The sequence below is a fragment of the Triticum aestivum genome, chromosome 5A (genome assembly GCF_018294505.1).
Source record: "Triticum aestivum cultivar Chinese Spring chromosome 5A, IWGSC CS RefSeq v2.1, whole genome shotgun sequence".
NCBI classification, from domain to species: Eukaryota; Viridiplantae; Streptophyta; class Magnoliopsida; order Poales; family Poaceae; genus Triticum; species Triticum aestivum.
This window is the reverse complement of record NC_057806.1, coordinates 160,153,335-160,171,544: the sequence shown is the minus strand read 5'-3', so window position 1 is coordinate 160,171,544 and position 18,210 is coordinate 160,153,335. Positions and strand designations below refer to the sequence as shown.

The window sequence follows — 18,210 nt, the reverse complement described above, 5'->3', positions numbered from 1 at the left end:
CTGGCCACCCCTCGCTCCCCCGACTAGCTCAAAAGCTCCGCCACGACCCCCTCTTCCTCCCCACCGCTCCACAGCTCCCCGGAAGCCCTGCATCGCCGCCACGTCGCCGTTCCCCTCTTCGGGCTCCGACCATCGTCGCCGTCGAATTCGTCGTCTCCAGCGCGTCCCCGAGCCCGCTAACCATCCCTGCAGCTCCGCGGTGAGCCCCCGGATCGTTTCCCCTTCTCCCCTGGTCTCTCCCGACCTCTAGGCCCTAGCCCCACCTTGGCCGAGAGCTCCACGCCGCCGGCGATGTCGCCGCCGTGGCCACGGTCACCGTAGCACCCAACCGAGCACACTATCGTGCTCCACACCTCACTAGGAGTACGCAGCACGCGCTAACGCCTCCCCAAACCCCCTGCAACACCGATCCCGACCGCACCCGAACTCCGGCGGCCGCAGCCGAGCTCGCCGCCGTCGACTCCGGCCACCCCAGGCCCAGCCACGGCCACCGTTCGACGCGCGGGAGCAAGAGCTTTCCAACGAGCCCAAGCACGGCCTCTCCCGTGCCCTATAGCGCGATTCCGCGTCGCGCCGCCGTCTCGGGCCTCGCCGGCGTCACGTCGCCGGTGGGTTTGACCCACTTTGACCACGGCAGGACACCCCCTGAGTCCCTGACAGGTGGGCCCAGCCCTGTAACTAATTAGGATTAGCGCTAACCACTGTTAGTTAACCCCCTGACACTGACTAGTGGGCCCCAGCGCCACTAATTAGTAATTAGGATTAAATTAACCCTGTTTAACCCCCCTGTCACTGACGTGTGGGCCCCACACGTCAGGTTTGACTTCAGCCAGCCGCAGTTGACCACTGACGTCACACTGACGTCAGGCTGACGCAGTAATTGATTTTCTGGATTTAAATTTAAATCAGGAAATTCCAGAATATTATTAAACTTCAAAAATTCATAACTTTTATTCTGTAACTCCAAATTGGACAAATTATATATGAAAAATGATCAGAAAAATCCAATCTATCCATCTGTACTATTTTCATGCATGCTCAAACAAGTTAAATTGATGTTTTAAGCAGAACAAGGAAAAGCACTTTAAAAGGCCATATTTGAATTTGAAATTTGAATCCTTGATTCAAATTTGTTCAAATCCTTCTGGTTTTAGTTGCATTAGCCCAACACACTCATATTGCCATGTATCATGCATGCATCATATTGTTGCACATTGTTTGGTGATGCTTGTGTATCGATGTCCTTTGCGACAGGTTCTGCCTCCGAGGAGTACCGTGATTACCCTAACGAAGAACCGTATCAGTGCATCGAACCATCAGGCAAGCAACCAACCATTTGATCATATCGATACAATCCCATGTTCTCGCTCCTCCTCTCCTTTACTGCATTAAGACAACGCGTTTCAAACTGCTGTGTGCTACGGTAGTTGAACCCATTTCCTCTGCATGACCTGTCATTGCCACAGTAACTAGATGAAACCCACTAGCATGTGTAGGAGTTGATTGAGCCATATGTATGTGTTGTTCCTACCTTGCTATGCCTGCTATGCTTAGAGTCGTGTCAGGTCTGGTTCATCTGGGTGATGGGCTAGAGTGAAATGATTATGTCGGTAATGGGAGTGGTGTGGTGAACACGATTTGGTAAAGGTATCGATGAGAGGCCATGTAGGAGTACATGGTGGGTTGTTTCATTGAAGCCGACCTTAAGCACTGAGATCTGTATGTGTGATTTAAGAATCAGCTACTACCATGCATTGGGCCCGAAACCAATGGACCCTCTCGGCTTCTTATTCACCCTAGTTCTCCGTCCAGGAGTTGCAACTAGTTTCTGGTGTTTGTAGCCTACTGGAGGCCGTGGACAGCGCTGACCGTAGGGGTGGGCTGTGATGCGGTAGGTACGTGGCCGGGTGTACCGAATACCGTTAGGTATCTCGGGAACCCTGTTCACATCGTTCGGGGCCGTATGGGAAACCTCGGCCGGACTCCCTGCGGATGGAACCTGAATAGGCGATAAACCTGGACTGGAGGCGTAGGTGATTAGGTAGGTCGTGGCCGACACCCACGTTGGGCTTCCGCTTGAAGGTTGCCGAGTACATGTCGTGTAAGCGACGGTAAGTGGTGAGAGCATGTATGAAGAAGTACACCCCTGCAGGGTTAACATGATCTATTCGAATAGCCGCGTCCGCGGTAAAGGACTACTTGGTTGCCTATACAGTTCATAGACAAGTAAATGGAAACTATTAAAAGCCTCAAGATAAGTGTGAGTGCCGAGGATGGCCCTTCCGTAGGAAGACGGAGGTGGATCCTCGGTAGTGTATTGAAGTGGTGAGTAGTGGACTCGTGTGCGCAAAACCATTTCAAGTTGGAGTATCGTAGGATAGCCTAGCCAAGAGTCAAAGCTGGCTTGCTGCAATAACTCCACCAACCCTTCTTGATACTATGCATGTATGTAGGATCTGATGTAAGTCTTGCTGAGTACATTTGTACTCATGTTGCTATAATCTACATTTTTACAGAAGACGCTGCAACCCCTTCTGATGGGTTCTATGTAGACGTTGACATCAACGAGTAGGCTAAAGACCCAGGTGGTGACCCTGAGCTTGTGAAGGACCACGTAGTATAGCTAGGCTGTCCAAGCCTCTTTTATTTTATTAGTTGTCTGTACTCAGACAAGTTACTTCCGCTGCTGGTTTGTATGACTGTATGACTTGTATGTGGGGTCATGAGACCCGTACCTTTGTGTATGTTATGTATGGCTCCCTGAGCCTTAAATAAAGTACTTGTGTCATAGAGTCATGTTGTGATGCTTCGTTGTATTTGCACATATCGAGCATATTGTGTGTATGATTGAAATGCTTGGTATGTGTGGGATCTGACTATCTAGTCGTTTATCTTTAGTAGCCTCTCTTACCGGGAAATGTCTCCTAGTGTTACCGCTGAGCCATGGTAGCTTGCTACTGCTCTGGAACACTTAGGCTGGCCGGCATGTGTCCTTCTTCGTTCCTGTGTCTGTCCCTTCGGGGAAATGTCACGCTTTGAGTACCGGAGTCCTGTTAGCCCGCTACAGCCCGGTTTACCGGAGTCCTGCTAGCCCAGTGTACAGCCCGGACCCACTTGCTGATGACCGACACGTTCGAAGCTGGGTCATGGATGCCTGTCCCTGTAAGTCTGTGCCACTTTGGGTTTACAACTAGTCATGTCAGCCCGGGCTCATTATCATATGGATGCTAGCGACACTATCATATACGTGAGCCAAAAGGCGCAAACGGTCCCGGGAAAAGGTAAGACGACACCCGTGGGGATACCGTGCGTGAGGCCGCAAAGTGATATGAGGTGTTACCGGCTAGATCAATGTGACATCGAGTCGGGGTCCTAACAGCGTTGGCATCAGAGCCGGGCTGCCTGTAGGTTCTCCAAGCCAAACTGGTCGATGTTGAGTCTAGAAATTCTTTAGCTATATGTAGGGGAATTGTTTGTGGGTTGGAACGTAAGGCTCTTTTTACTCCTTTATCATATGACATTCTGATCTGAGTCAGTCCATTCTTCCACCGGGGGTTAAGAAATTAGGATCTGTTCTCTCTATCAGGATCATGAGTTACTAATTAGTAGTACCTTATAAGTTTGATGGTTACAAGCCTAGTTCAGTTCTACTACCACCTTATGTTGTTAGAATGGTTTCAGAACTTTGATATGATGATGTTGAGTATGTACGAAATCCTTTGTCAAATGTCTCAAATCCTTCTTGAGCATCTACAGCTGTTATGCTGCCGAAATTTTGCTAGAAGTTCTAATGCCTTTGCATTATGATTGTGCTTTCAGATGGCCACTCGCGACCTCAATCAAGTAGTTCGCCTGACTCGATGCCTAGATGTACCCGGCCATACTGCTAAGTTGGTCAGGGTAATGACTGAGGCTAGATACCGCTGGTATCCTGAGTACACGGTCGAAGAGCAATTCCGGGACTTCAATCAAAGCCAGTATCTCTACACTGTCAGGATATTTCCATCTTATCCTGGATCCACCGAGCCTCTTCACTGCTCCTATGGACTCGGGGTTACTATTGAGATGGCTGTGCAGGACGCCGCCTACTCTATGATGACCATTATGCGAGTCAGATCTGGTCTATTTCGGGACTCCGATTTCCGGTATATGCCAGGATCACTTCCGGGAGCACAAGGGTATCTCCAGGCTATCTATGCTGACTCCACTCAGGAGGATTCACGGACTCGCACCACTGCTGAGATGCTCGAGGATAAGGACCGTGAAAATCGGGCCTTAAGGTTAGAGCTCTTCAATACCCGTGCTGACCACTGGGCTACTTTGACTCGGTTCGCACCGGCGGTGCAAGCTGGATATTCAGATATGCGCGATCTCTATCCTGTGAGATCTGCTCTGCCGGACGTGATGGTTTGGCGTGATGTAGGAGGCATCACCCCACCTCGCGGTCCCCGCAGGCCACCGTCTGTGTGTCCAAGGCCTCATCCTAGCCCCTATGGTCCACAAGCTCCGCGAGACCGTCTGTTTCCGGATGATCATGTTGAACTTCCAGGCTATGAAGGCGACTTCTACGAGGACTACTACGGATCGGTCTGAGTTAGTGGTAGTATCACTAGTTCGCACTAGCTGTGTCTTCTATCGTCCCGCGTGACTCGTGGGATATGACCTAGTTTGTACTCTTTCCGGAGGTGTAGAAAAATAATGTATAGGAGCTTGGGATGCCTCCGATAAGATGTAATCCTCTTTTCACCGTAATAGTACTTTGTTTGGTCTTGTACTAAACCCTGTATGGTGTGTATGACGATGGAATAAAAGAAGCAGTTCTGTTTCTACCATGTCATACGGATGATCATCTTGCATTCCGAATTATTCCTTACATTCTGTATCCTATGTCGGAATTTTATCGTTCTGACTAAATCATTGTCTTGTTACCTAGGATGGTCAACACGCGCGCTAACCCTGCTTCTCAAGAGCAGGCCGAAGGCAGTGAAGTCAGGGATGCAAATCTGCCTCATCCTCCTTCACTAGCCGAGGTTATGATGGAAGCTGAGAGAAACAAGCGGGAGACCAACCGTTTGTTGGAGCGTATTGAACAGAATACAGCACACCATCAGAGGGCTAACGTGGTGTCACTCAGTGATTTTATCAAATTGCATCCACCCACGTTCCACCACTCCGTCGAGCCTCTCGACGCTGATGACTGGCTTCGCAGTATCTCTCACAAACTGCGTTCCGCGCTGGTAGCGGAGGCTGACAAGGTCACCTTTGCTGCATATCATCTTGAAGGCCCCGCCAGTCTATGGTGGGAGAATTATGGAGCTATGCGCCCAGCGGGCCATGTCACTACTTGGGCTGAGTTCAGCGAGGCTTTCCGTGAACATCACATTCCGGAGGGTCTCATGGACCGTAAACGTGAGGAATTTTGCAGTTTCACCCAAGGCCGACTTTCCGTGGATGCCTATAGCAGGGAGTTTGGTAATCTCGCCCGATATGCAACTGAGGAAGTGTCTACTGACGCCAAGAAGCAAGCAAGGTTCCGTAAGGGCCTTAGTCCTGAGCTTCGCCGCGACCTCCGTCTGCATGAGTGCACATCTTTTCAGAAACTTGTCAACAAAGCCATCAGTGCTGAAACTGGTCAGACTGACTATGACGCAACACGCAAGCATGGCCGTGACATGGGTTTCTCATCCGGTGCTGGTCCTCAGAAGCGCCGCGTGTGGGTGCCCAACACCGCCCTGCCACCCAGGTTCACACCGAGGCCATCTTTCCAGGCGCCTCGCCCCGTTCAACAGTCTGCTCCAGCCAAGCCCTATGGGGGTCCAATCAATAATGCTCCTCCACGTACCAGTTCCGTGACTTGTTTCAAGTGTGGGGAATCTGGTCACTATATGCGTGAGTGTCCCCAGACCAACCCCAACCAATCTGTTAAAGCTGTTGGCCGTGGCAAGCCGACAGGAAAAATATTCCACGCCAAGCCAGTCACCGCTTCACGTGGCCATGTCAACTTTATCTCTGCCGAAGAAGCTCAAGAGGATCCCAACGTCGTTCTCGGTACGGTTCTTGTTAATTGCCACCCGGCATCTGTTCTTTTCGATACAGGAGCCTCTCATTCTTTTATATCTGAAAATTATGCTCGTTTGCATAACGTTGCATTCTGTGACTTGCCATCCACTATGGAAATTTCTACCCCTGGTTCTAGATGGCAGACCTCTAGGGTAAGTTATGGAAATGAAATCCAAGTCGATAGACTTGTTTTCCTTGCGTCTTTGATAGCCCTTAAATCTTCAGATATTAATATCATTCTGGGTATGGACTGGATGTCAGCTCATCATGCCCAAATTGATTGCTTCTCTAGGACTGTTTAACTCACCCATCCTTCGGGGAAGATAGTCAATGTCTTGACCCGAATAGCCAAGCGACAATTATATTCTCTTAACGCCAGCCCTTTGCCAGACCTTGAGGACGTGCCGGTAGTCTGTGACTTCCCGGATGTCTTCCCAGAGGAATTGCCAGGTGTTCCACCTGACAGGGATGTTGAGTTCGTAATAGATCTCATTCCAGGAACCGTTCCGATTGCTAGAAGACCTTATAAGATGGCACCCCTAGAACTGGCCGAGCTTAAGAAACAACTCGATGAGTCCTTGAAAAAGGGTTTCATCCGACCTAGCTCATCTCCGTGGGCTTGCCCCGTCCTATTCGTCAAGAAGAAGGATGGTACGGACCGGATGGTTGTAGATTACCGACCTGTCAATTTGGTCACAATCAAGAACAAATATCCGCTTCCCAGGATCAACGACCTGTACGATCAGCTCGCTGGATCCTCGGTCTTCTCCAAGATGGATTTGAGGTTGGGCTACCATCAAATCAAAATCAGAAACGGGGACATTCCTAAAACGGCCTTTGTTACTCGTTATGGCCAATACGAGTACACTGTCATGTCCTTTGGTTTAACCAACGCTCCAGCCACCTTTTCTCCGTTAATGAACTCAATCTTCATGGAGTATTTGGATAAATTCGTCGTAGTTTATCTCGATGATATACTCATCTACTCCAAGAACGAGGAAGAACATGCCGAACATTTAAGGCTAGTGTTGAAGAAACTTCGAGAGCATCGCCTTTATGCCAAATTTTCTAAATGTGAATTCTGGTTGTCAGAAGTGACCTATCTGGGTCATGTAATATCTGGTAAAGGTATTGCTGTTAACCCTGAGCGAGTTCAAGCCGTCCTTAATTGGACTCCACCTGAATCGGTCAAGCAAGTTCGGAGTTTTCTGGGCTTAGCGAGCTATTGTCGTCGCTTTGTCGAGAACTTCTGCAAGGTTGCTAAACCTCTAACCGAACTCCTCAAGAAAGATAAGAAGTTCGAATGGACTCCACAATGTGAGCACAGCTTTCAGGAACTGAAAAGACGCCTGACCTCTGCTCCCGTACTGGTACCCCCAGACTTCTCCAAGGACTTTGTTATCTACAGCGACGCCTCGCGACAAGGACTAGGTTGTCTCATGCAAGATCGACACGTAATTGCCTACGCTTCACGGCAATTGCACCCACATGAGGAGAATTATCCTACTCATGATCTAGAGCTTGCAGCCGTAGTCTATGCACTTAAGACCTGGCGACATTACCTCCTCGGTAATCGTTGCGAAATATTCACTGATCACCAAAGTCTGAAGTACATTTTCACCCAACCGGATTTGAATCTCAGGCAGAGACGTTGGGTTGAATTGATCACAGACTTCGACTTAGGAATAACCTACACCCCAGGGAAAGCCAACGTCATGGCTGATGCGCTAAGTCGTAAATCTTATTGTAACAATCTGATGTTACAACAAAGTCAACCGCTTCTCCATGAGGAATTTCGGAAGCTTAACCTTCACATTGTACCTCAAGGTTTTCTTTCCGCCTTGGTGGCAAAACCTACCCTTACGGATCAAATTATCAAAGCACAGAAGGTAGATCCGGGAATCTCCCGCATCAAGAGGAACATTCAGAAAGGAATTGCGAATTGTTTCTCCATTAATGATCAAGGAGTCGTATACTTCGGGAATCGACTAGTGGTTCCCAAAGTGCGCAACCTAAGGCGATTAATCCTTAAGGAAGCTCATGAATCTCCTCTCACCATTCATCCCGGTAGCACTAAAATGTATCAGGACCTACGCCAGAGGTTCTGGTGGACTAGGATGAAGAGAGAAATTGCTCAGTATATTGCAAATTGCGACGTCTGTCGTCGTGTAAAAGCAGAGCATCAACGGCCTGCTGGCACCCTTCAACCCTTAGCTATTCCTGAATGGAAATGGGATAAAATTGGTATGGATTTCATTACCGGTTTTCCCACGACCAAGAGAGGGAATAATGCTATTTTCGTCGTGGTCGATCGTCTTTCCAAAGTAGCTCATTTCCTACCTGTTCGTGAGAGTATAACCGCTAGCCAGCTGGCAGACTTATACATCTCCCGAATAGTGTCCCTCCATGGTGTTCCTTTGGAAATTAACTCGGATCGAGGAAGTCTTTTCACCTCTCGATTTTGGGAAAGCTTCCAAAATGCTATGGGAACCCGTCTCTCTTTTAGCACCGCTTTCCACCCTCAGTCGAGTGGTCAAGTGGAACGCGTCAACCAAATTCTAGAAGACATGCTTCGAGCCTCTGTTATCTCTTTCGGAATGGACTGGGAGAAGTGCCTTCCATTTGCCGAATTCGCTTACAACAACAGCTATCAATCTAGCTTGGGTAAAGCCCCTTTTGAAGTTCTCTATGGACGACGGTGTCGAACACCCCTTAACTGGTCAGAGACCGGGGAAAGACAATTCTTTGGCCCGGATATGATTCAGGAAGCAGAAGAACAAGTTCGTATCGTTCGTGAAAAGTTGAAAACAGCCCAATCTCGTCAAAAGAGTCAATATGACCGAAAACATAAGGCTATGACTTTCGAGGTTGACGAGAAGGCTTATCTTCGGGTCACCCCTCTGAAGGGAACCCATCGTTTCGGTATCAAAGGCAAATTGGCTCCTCGTTACATTGGACCTTTTCGCATTCTTGCCAAACGAGGAGAAGTTGCCTACCAGTTGGAACTACCTCCGCACCTCTCCAGAGTTCACGATGTCTTCCACGTTTCTCAACTCAGGCGTTGCTTCTCGGATCCTATCCGTGGAGTGGACCACGAAACGCTTGATCTCCAAGATGATCTTACATATCGAGAGTACCCCATTCGTATCCTCGATCAAGCCGAACGTACCACGCGACGTCATAACATCAAGTTTCTCAAGGTTCAATGGTTGCACCATTCTGAGGATGAAGCAACTTGGGAAAGGGAGGATCGTCTTCGACTCGAGTATCCCGCCTTCTTCCCGGAGGAACCCAAATCTCGGGACGAGATTCTTTTGAGTGGGGGTGAGTTGTCACATCCTAGTTAGCCATGCATTAGAGTGTTGCATCATGTTTACTCTTTCATCAGAAACTTGAAATGGGGATCTGTGAAACCCTCAGAATCTTTTTGAAAATGATCCAAATAAAAATTTCTCCAAAAAGGTCCAAGAAAATGCTCATGTTGCTCTCTGAAAATATTGGACAGAGATAAAAATCAAACCAATATTTTTAAGAGCTCACAGGTATTTATTTTGGGCATTTGGAATTAATGCATAATTATTTGCATTGGAAATATATTATTATATATATTAATATATGTCCAAATATTATGCCATTTATAAAGGAGCTCTGGAATAATATATATAGCTCCTGCAAAAATTGGCATAAGTTAAATAAATGATTTAATATATTTTTTTTAAATCAAAACAAATGTCAGAAATTAGAAAACAGAAAATAATTAACAGGAGGAGCTTACCTGGGCTCCTCCACTGTGCGGCCCAGCCAGCTGGCCGGCCCAGCCAGCAGCCGGCCCAGCCCATCTCCCTCCTCTGTCGTCTTCGTCCCGACAGAGGGAGGGGAGTGTGGCCGGCGCGCGCGCGCGCCACCGCGCCACGCCACCTCTCTCCCTGCCTGCCTGCCCTCCCCTCCTCGCCTCGATGCCCTGGACGACGCCACGCCTCCCCCCTGCTCTCTCTCACTCTCCCCCGGCTCTTCCTTCCTCTCCCTCGCTCTCTCTCTCACACGGCCGAACACCACCGTCGCCGCCGTTCGCCATAGCAGCCATCTCCGGCCACCCCTCGCTCCCCCGACTAGCTCAGAAGCTCCGCCACGACCCCCTCTTCCTCCCCACCGCTCCACAGCTCCCCGGAAGCCCTGCATCGCCGCCACGTCGCCGTTCCCCTCTTCGGGCTCCGACCATCGTCGCCGTCGAATTCGTCGTCTCCAGCGCGTCCCCGAGCCCGCTAACCATCCCTGCAGCTCCGCGGTGAGCCCCCGGATCATTTCCCCCTTCTCCCCTGGTCTCTCCCGACCTCTAGGCCCTAGCCCCACCTTGGCCGAGAGCTCCACGCCGCCGGCGATGTCGCCGCCGTGGCCACGGTCACCGTAGCACCCAACCGAGCACACTATCGTGCTCCACACCTCACTAGGAGTACGCAGCACGCGCTAACACCTCCCCAAACCCCCTGCAACACCGATCCCGACCGCACCCGAACTCCGGCGGCCGCAGCCGAGCTCGCCGCCGTCGACTCCGGCCACCCCAGGCCCAGCCACGGCCACCGTTCGACGCGCGGGAGCAAGAGCTTTCCAACGAGCCCAAGCACGGCCTCTCCCGTGCCCTATAGCGCGATTCCGCGTCGCTCCGCCGTCTCGGGCCTCGCCGGCGTCACGTCGCCGGTGGGTTTGACCCACTTTGACCACAGCAGGACACCCCCTGAGTCCCTGACAGGTGGGCCCAGCCCTGTAGCTAATTAGGATTAGCGCTAACCACTGTTAGTTAACCCCCTGACACTGACTAGTGGGCCCCAGCGCCACTAATTAGTAATTAGGATTAAATTAACCCTGTTTAACCCCCCTGTCACTGACGTGTGGGCCCCACACGTCAGGTTTGACTTCAGCCAGCCGCAGTTGACCACTGACGTCACACTGACGTCAGGCTGACGCAGTAATTGATTTTCTAGATTTAAATTTAAATCAGGAAATTCCAGAATATTATTTAAACTTCAAAAATTCATAACTTTTATTCTGTAACTCCAAATTGGACAAATTATATATGAAAAATGATCAGAAAAATCCAATCTATCCATCTGTACTATTTTCATGCATGATAAAACAAGTTAAATTGATGTTTTAAGCAGAACAAGGAAAAGCACTTTAAAAGGCCATATTTGAATTTGAAATTTGAATCCTTGATTCAAATTTGTTCAAATCCTTCTGGTTTTAGTTGCATTTGCCCAACACACTCATATTGCCATGTATCATGCATGCATCATATTGTTGCACATTGTTTGGTTATGCTTGTGTATCGATGTCCTTTGCGACAGGTTCTGCCTCCGAGGAGTGCCGTGATTACCCTAACGAAGAACCGTATCAGTGCATCGAACCATCAGGCAAGCAACCAACCATTTGATCATATCGATACAATCTCATGTTCTCGCTCCTGCTCTCCTTTACTGCATTAAGACAACGCGTTTCAAACTGCTGTGTGCTACGGTAGTTGAACCCATTTCCTCTGCATGACCTGTCATTGCCACAGTAACTAGATGAAACCCACTAGCATGTGTAGGAGTTGATTGAGCCATATGTATGTGTTGTTCCTACCTTGCTATGCCTGCTATGCTTAGAGTCGTGTCAGGTCTGGTTCATCTGGGTGATGGGCTAGAGTGAAATGATTATGTCGGTAATGGGAGTGGTGTGGTGAACACGATTTGGTAAAGGTATCGATGAGAGGCCATGTAGGAGTACATGGTGGGTTGTTTCATTGAAGCCGACCTTAAGCACTAAGATCTGTATGTGTGATTTAAGAATCAGCTACTACCATGCATTGGGCCCGAAACCAATGGACCCTCTCGGCTTCTTATTCACCCTAGTTCTCCGTCCAGGAGTTGCAACTAGTTTCTGGTGTTTGTAGCCTACTGGAGGCCGTGGACAGCACTGACCGTAGGGGTGGGCTGTGATGCGGTAGGTACGTGGTCGGGTGTACCGAATACCGTTAGGTATCTCGGGAACCCTGTTCACATCGTTCGGGGCCGTATGGGAAACCTCGGCCGGACTCCCTGCGGATGGAACCTGAATAGGCGATAAACCTGGACTGGAGGCGTAGGTGATTAGGTAGGTCGTGGCCGACACCCACGTTGGGCTTCCGCTTGAAGGTTGCCGAGTACATGTCGTGTAAGCGACGGTAAGTGGTGAGAGCGTGTATGAAGAAGTACACCCCTGCAGGGTTAACATGATCTATTCGAATAGCCGCGTCCGCGGTAAAGGACTACTTGGTTGCCTATACAGTTCATAGACAAGTAAATGGAAACTGTTAAAAGCCTCAAGATAAGTGTGAGTGCCGAGGATGGCCCTTCCGTAGGAAGACGGAGGTGGATCCTCGGTAGTGTATTGAAGTGGTGAGTAGTGGACTCGTGTGCGCAAAACCATTTCAAGTTGGAGTATCGTAGGATAGCCTAGCCAAGAGTCAAAGCTGGCTTGCTGCAATAACTCCACCAACCCTTCTTGATACTATGCATGTATGTAGGATCTGATGTAAGTCTTGCTGAGTACCTTTGTACTCATGTTGCTGTAATCTACATTTTTACAGAAGACGCTGCAACCCCTTCTGATGGGTTCTATGTAGACGTTGACATCAACGAGTAGGCTAAAGACCCAGGTGGTGACCCTGAGCTTGTGAAGGACCACGTAGTATAGCTAGGCTGTCCAAGCCTCTTTTATTTTATTAGTTGTCTGTACTCAGACAAGTTACTTCCGCTGCTGGTTTGTATGACTGTATGACTTGTATGTGGGGTCGTGAGACCCGTACCTTTGTGTATGTTATGTATGGCTCCCTGAGCCTTAAATAAAGTACTTGTGTCATAGAGTCATGTTGTGATGCTTCGTTGTATTTGCACATATCGAGCATATTGTGTGTATGATTGAAATGCTTGGTATGTGTGGGATCTGACTATCTAGTCGTTTATCTTTAGTAGCCTCTCTTACCGGGAAATGTCTCCTAGTGTTACCGCTGAGCCATGGTATCTTTCTACTGCTCTGGAACACTTAGGCTGGCCGGCATGTGTCCTTCTTCGTTCCTGTGTCTGTCCCTTCGGGGAAATGTCACGCTTTGAGTACCGGAGTCCTGTTAGCCCGCTACAGCCCGGTTTACCGGAGTCCTGCTAGCCCAGTGCTACAGCCCGGACCCACTTGCTGATGACCGACATGTTCGAAGCTGGGTCATGGATGCCTGTCCCTGTAAGTCTGTGCCACTTTGGGTTTACAACTAGTCATGTCAGCCCGGGCTCATTATCATATGGATGCTAGCGACACTATCATATACGTGAGCCAAAAGGCGCAAACGGTCCCGGGAAAAGGTAAGACGACACCCGTGGGGATACCGTGCGTGAGGCCGCAAAGTGATATGAGGTGTTACCGGCTAGATCAATGTGACATCGAGTCGGGGTCCTGACAGCGGGCTAGCGATGGGCTTCGCACCCTTTGCAGGTCTCTGAGTCTGGGACTCACATCTTCTTCGCATGCACCATTGCCCACTTCCTTTGGAGTTTGGTGTATGAGGCATGGGTCGAAGTGGGAGGCCTTGGACCTGGCTGAGTTTGTGGAAACTCAGACCAACAATATATGTATGAGGAGATGCCTTTTCCATTAGTGTTGGCGGCGATGCACCGCAGACTCTATATTCAAATTTTTGGCCTTTTTCAGCACTGGCACGCACTTTCTAGACAACAGGGCAGAACAACAAGGCAGAGATAGATTAGCGTCGCCTTGCCATTGATCGTACATCTTCTTTTCGAAATGTTTGTGTTGTTGCCCCAGTTGGTCTATGTTTTTTTTATGTATGGACCTGATGGGTTGCTTCATCTAAAAATAGAGTGAAAGTATGTTTCGTATGGGACGTCCCATACGGATGTGGGTCGGAGACCACTCTTCCTTATGAAGGAAGGGGGAATATCACATGAAAATAAACCATTTTTCGTGAAAGCCACGTATGAAAGTTTAAAAAATATTGTACGTTAAGAGTGTGATATTCTACTGACATGCGAAATTCTTGAATTTGTTTTTCATAGCTCACATCATGTATGTGTTTGAACTTGATTTTTTTAAGATAATAAAACATCACCCTCTTACTATCTCATATTTTTTATATTTTTTTGTGCTAGAGTTGTGTCGAATATAGTGTACAAGGTAGGTTACAGTTGGACTTGTAATACTATTGTGTTTAGATAGGATATGGAGTCGTGTCCTAATAGGACACCTGTATCCTAGGCCTCTCATATATAGCGGGGCTAGACACACGATGTAACCTATGCCAACATAATAGCACATGCGCGCAAGGGGGAGCCGGCGGCGTGTGCCGGCGCCCGGGTGGCCGGTGCGCGGTATTGTGACGGCGTCATGGGGAGGAGCGCCCATAGTCAAGCCTCGGGGATGTAGCCATATCTATGAACTTCGTTAACAAATCTCGGTGTCGTGCCTCGTGTGGTTGCTTGATCCTCGGATGATCGACGGTATGCCTCGGATTTATTCTAACAAGTGGTATCATGAGCAAGGTTCGATTCGAGGTTGCAGCTATTGATCTAGAGGTGGAGCAGAATTCACCGAGTTGATCGTTGGTCGAGTAGTGCGACCGGGAAAGATTGATGGGATGGCGGGGGTTCTGCTCGTGTCAAGAAGCAATCGGAAGCAGCAACCGGAAGGCAGCAACAGTCGTGCGGCAGGATCGGATTGTGGTGTCAAGCGTGCAATTGAGCGAAGCGGCAACGACGCGTGCACGTGCAGCGGACGACCTAGCATAGAGCGGCGGCGGATCGTGGTTGTTTTCAATCGAATCGAGGACGAGCCAAGCCAGACGCGAGCGCCCGAGAGGCCGGAGTAGCGTGGCAGGCCGCGCGGAAGCTAGGCAGGGCACTGCCCAGGTAGGGTGTGGCCCAAGTTGGGCTGGCCAGCTTAAGGCGCACAGCGCGCAGGAGCCGTGCAGCAGTATGGTTCTGCGAGGCTGGACTGATTTGGTGCGTATGAAGTCATGGCTGCTACAGAAGGTTGCAGAGGTGTGAAGGCACGGGATTTATTTGTTAAATAAAAGGAAACGGCACAAGGACAGAGTCTGGTGGTGATTTGTTTGCTATCGAGAAAGAAAGAAAAAGATCCAGAAGCTACGTATGTGTGGTGAATTAAGAGTTTGTTGATCTCTTTTTTGGTTCACACGGGAAGGCTACGGGGGAGTTTGCTTTGGTTTTCTTTGTCGGTGCACGTTTTGTGTATGGATAGCAAAGGTCATGGTGACGGCTTGAGTCTGGAGCGTGTCGTGCAATCGGACAAGTTCGGCTGGGTTGGACTGGATAGTCTGACAGGATCGACGCAAATCGGTTGGTACAGAAGACAGTGGTGGGATCGGCGGCGATGACATAGGAGCGTGATGCCGATGGTGACCGGCTTTTAGGGCGTGGAAACACGTGGCGCAGGCCCGAGGCTTGTGCGGCTTCGAGAAGACTATGGTGTGGAATTGATTCAAGATGGTGTATACACGGAGCTTGAAGTCGATGAGGCGCGTTGGTGGACTGATCATCTACCATGGAGTTATGTTGAAGGTGGAGCTGGATTGAGAGGCTACGGCGTAAGTCGACAGGGAATCGAAGTCTATTCAGCAAGGGGGGGAAAGCGAGTGACATGCAATTCGGACTGGAGCCCAGAGGTCTGATAGAAGCGTGAAACTCGTTATCGGTCGGTGATGATCGGTGGTACTCTGCAGTGGGGGTTGAGTGGTGTGGTTTCGCGACCCTTGAGACTCGACCGGGACAGCGGAGGCTCGACGCAGTAATAGCGGCGAGGCGTGCGGCACGCACGGGACATGGAGACGGATCAGGGCTCTGGTGGTCATACATGTGGTGAGAGAACTGCGAATTTGACTCTGGATGACTACAAGCAACGGTGAAATTCCTTCAAGTTCAGACAGACGGTCAAGAAAGGAGCGGTGATATTGAGTTCAGGTAACTGTTATGTGTGACACTCAATATGTGAGTTGTTCAATTTCACGCAGGTCAGTGATTAGTGTGTGATGGTGTTGGACTGATACTCTGGAAGTTGGGAGCGCAAACTAGAGTAATGTGGAACTTAATTTCGTTCGAGTGTTGACTCTGGTCAAGAAAAGAAGGGACTACAAGTTGCAGGTGGAGTCATATGGAGTCTTTGGAGTAGCAGGGATAAACTCAAATCCAATGTACATGAAAGTTTGACGTGTGAACGAATTCAAGACGGTGGAGAATATTCGTCAAGGTGGAGTTTGTTAGAGTTGTGTCGAATATAGTATACAAGGTAGGTTACAGTTGGACTTGTAGTAGTATTGTGTTTAGATAGGATATGAAGTCGTGTCTTAATAGGACACTTGTATCCTAGGCCTTTCATATATAGCGGGGCTAGACAAACGATGTAACCTATGCCAACATAATAGCACAGACACGCAAGAAGGAGCCGACGGCGTGTGCCGGTGCCCGGATGGCCAGTGCGCAGTATTGTCACGGTGTCATGGGGAGAAGCGCTCATAATCAAGCCCCAGGGATGTAGGCATATTGATGAACCTCGTTAACAAATCTCGGTGTCGTGCCTCGTGTGGTTGCTTCATCCTCGGTGTCGTGCCTCGTGTGGTTGCTTCATCCTCGGATGATCGACGGTATGCCTCGGATTTATTCTAACATTTTGAAACTTTAAAACATTGTTTTCACGTGGTTTTTATCGATCGCCATCGGTTTTTATGTGATATTCTCTCACGAAAAAATAAAGAATATGCAAAATGCATACATACTGTACAAAAATTCATACAGTTCACCCACTGGTGACCTCTGCATGATACAGTGTACTACCGGCTTGTGGCTGTATTACTCTAACGCTGCCACGGCAGGAGCCGCCCCGCCGCCGGTCAGATGCATGCTCCTGCGCGCCGCAGCCGCCGCACAACCAGGCCGCGCAGGTGCAGCAACAGATGGCCGGCGCCGTCCCGAGCGCTACCACGCAAACCAGCGCGAGCACAAGCGCCACTGCCAGCGCCCAACTCGGGCAACGACGGCCGCCGCAGCTGGCTCCCCTGGTTGCTGTCGGTCTCCCCAACTCAAGAAGAGGACCATCGGCACGCCCGGCTGCATCAACGCCGCGTCCCTGCCACCGCAGTGTCGCGCGCTGGTCGTCGCCCGTATCAGCTACACCGCGCTCCGTCGATGGTCCGCCGGTGCGCTCGCCGTTGCCGGATCCTCCGCGGCTAGTGCGGTGTCCGGTGACGAGGATCTGAAGGAGCCCCTCCTTGTCCCTCGCCTTGGCCGCCAGCCTGAGCTCCCGCAGCGCGGCCGAGAGCCTGGACCTCTTGCTCCTCTTCTTCTTCATGGCGTCGCTCCGGCACAAGGACGGCTTCGGGGAGCTGTCGACTCGCCGGAGAGCTCTGCCGCCGCAGCTGCCACCGATCATAGCAGACCCGTGGAGCAGATGCATGGATGGATCGCAACCACCTCGCGCTAGCTAGCTTGCTTGCGTCCCGTGCAACTCCGATCGATCGACGCGGCTGCTTGAGTGTCAAACTGGCTCCTCTGGTCGCCGATGCTAGCTGGACGGTCGAGCTCGTCTCTGCTAAGCTGCAGCTATATGCATCTTGTTATTTATACCCGGTTGCAAAGTAGGGCTTAGATGCTTAGATCCAGTGGGGGACAGGAGTGGGATGAGTCACAAGAGAACGCGTGAGAGAGCAGAGTACGGCGCATCGTGCATGGCCGTGCGCAGCTTAACGTTTCCGTGTGGCGCTGGCGCGAAGCTTCCGGGCGTAGAACTGTGGTGTTAACAGGTGTGGACGGACAAGATGCACGTGGCGGATCAGGTGTGACCCCCTGTGGGTTGTCTCGGGAGTTGCAGCTATCACTGGACCGTACGTGACCGTGCATTATACAGCTCCTGACTTGTTCCGGATTATCAGTCCCATCGTATTTCCCGTTAAAATTTAACTATATATTTTGTATGAGATTATGATTGCACGATGTATTGCTCTCGTGCATAGGCACGTATATATGATGTACAAAGATGGGTCACAGACCTCAACTATACAAGGAACTAAGAGGCGGACCCAACATACAATATGCACATAACACATATACTCCCCCC

General features: G+C 50.0%; 1 protein-coding gene across 1 annotated transcript; it reads right to left on the bottom strand.

Annotated features, from left to right (window-relative positions):
• Positions 1-16,525: 16,525 nt before the first annotated feature.
• LOC123106739 (uncharacterized) lies at positions 16,526-17,556 on the bottom strand (the record flags this gene model as incomplete). The annotated part of the gene is given in 1 exon segment (XM_044528820.1): positions 16,526-17,556. A coding segment is annotated over 1 exon segment (657 nt). The 3' UTR covers positions 16,526-16,893.
• Between the last annotated feature and the right edge of the window lie 654 nt (positions 17,557-18,210).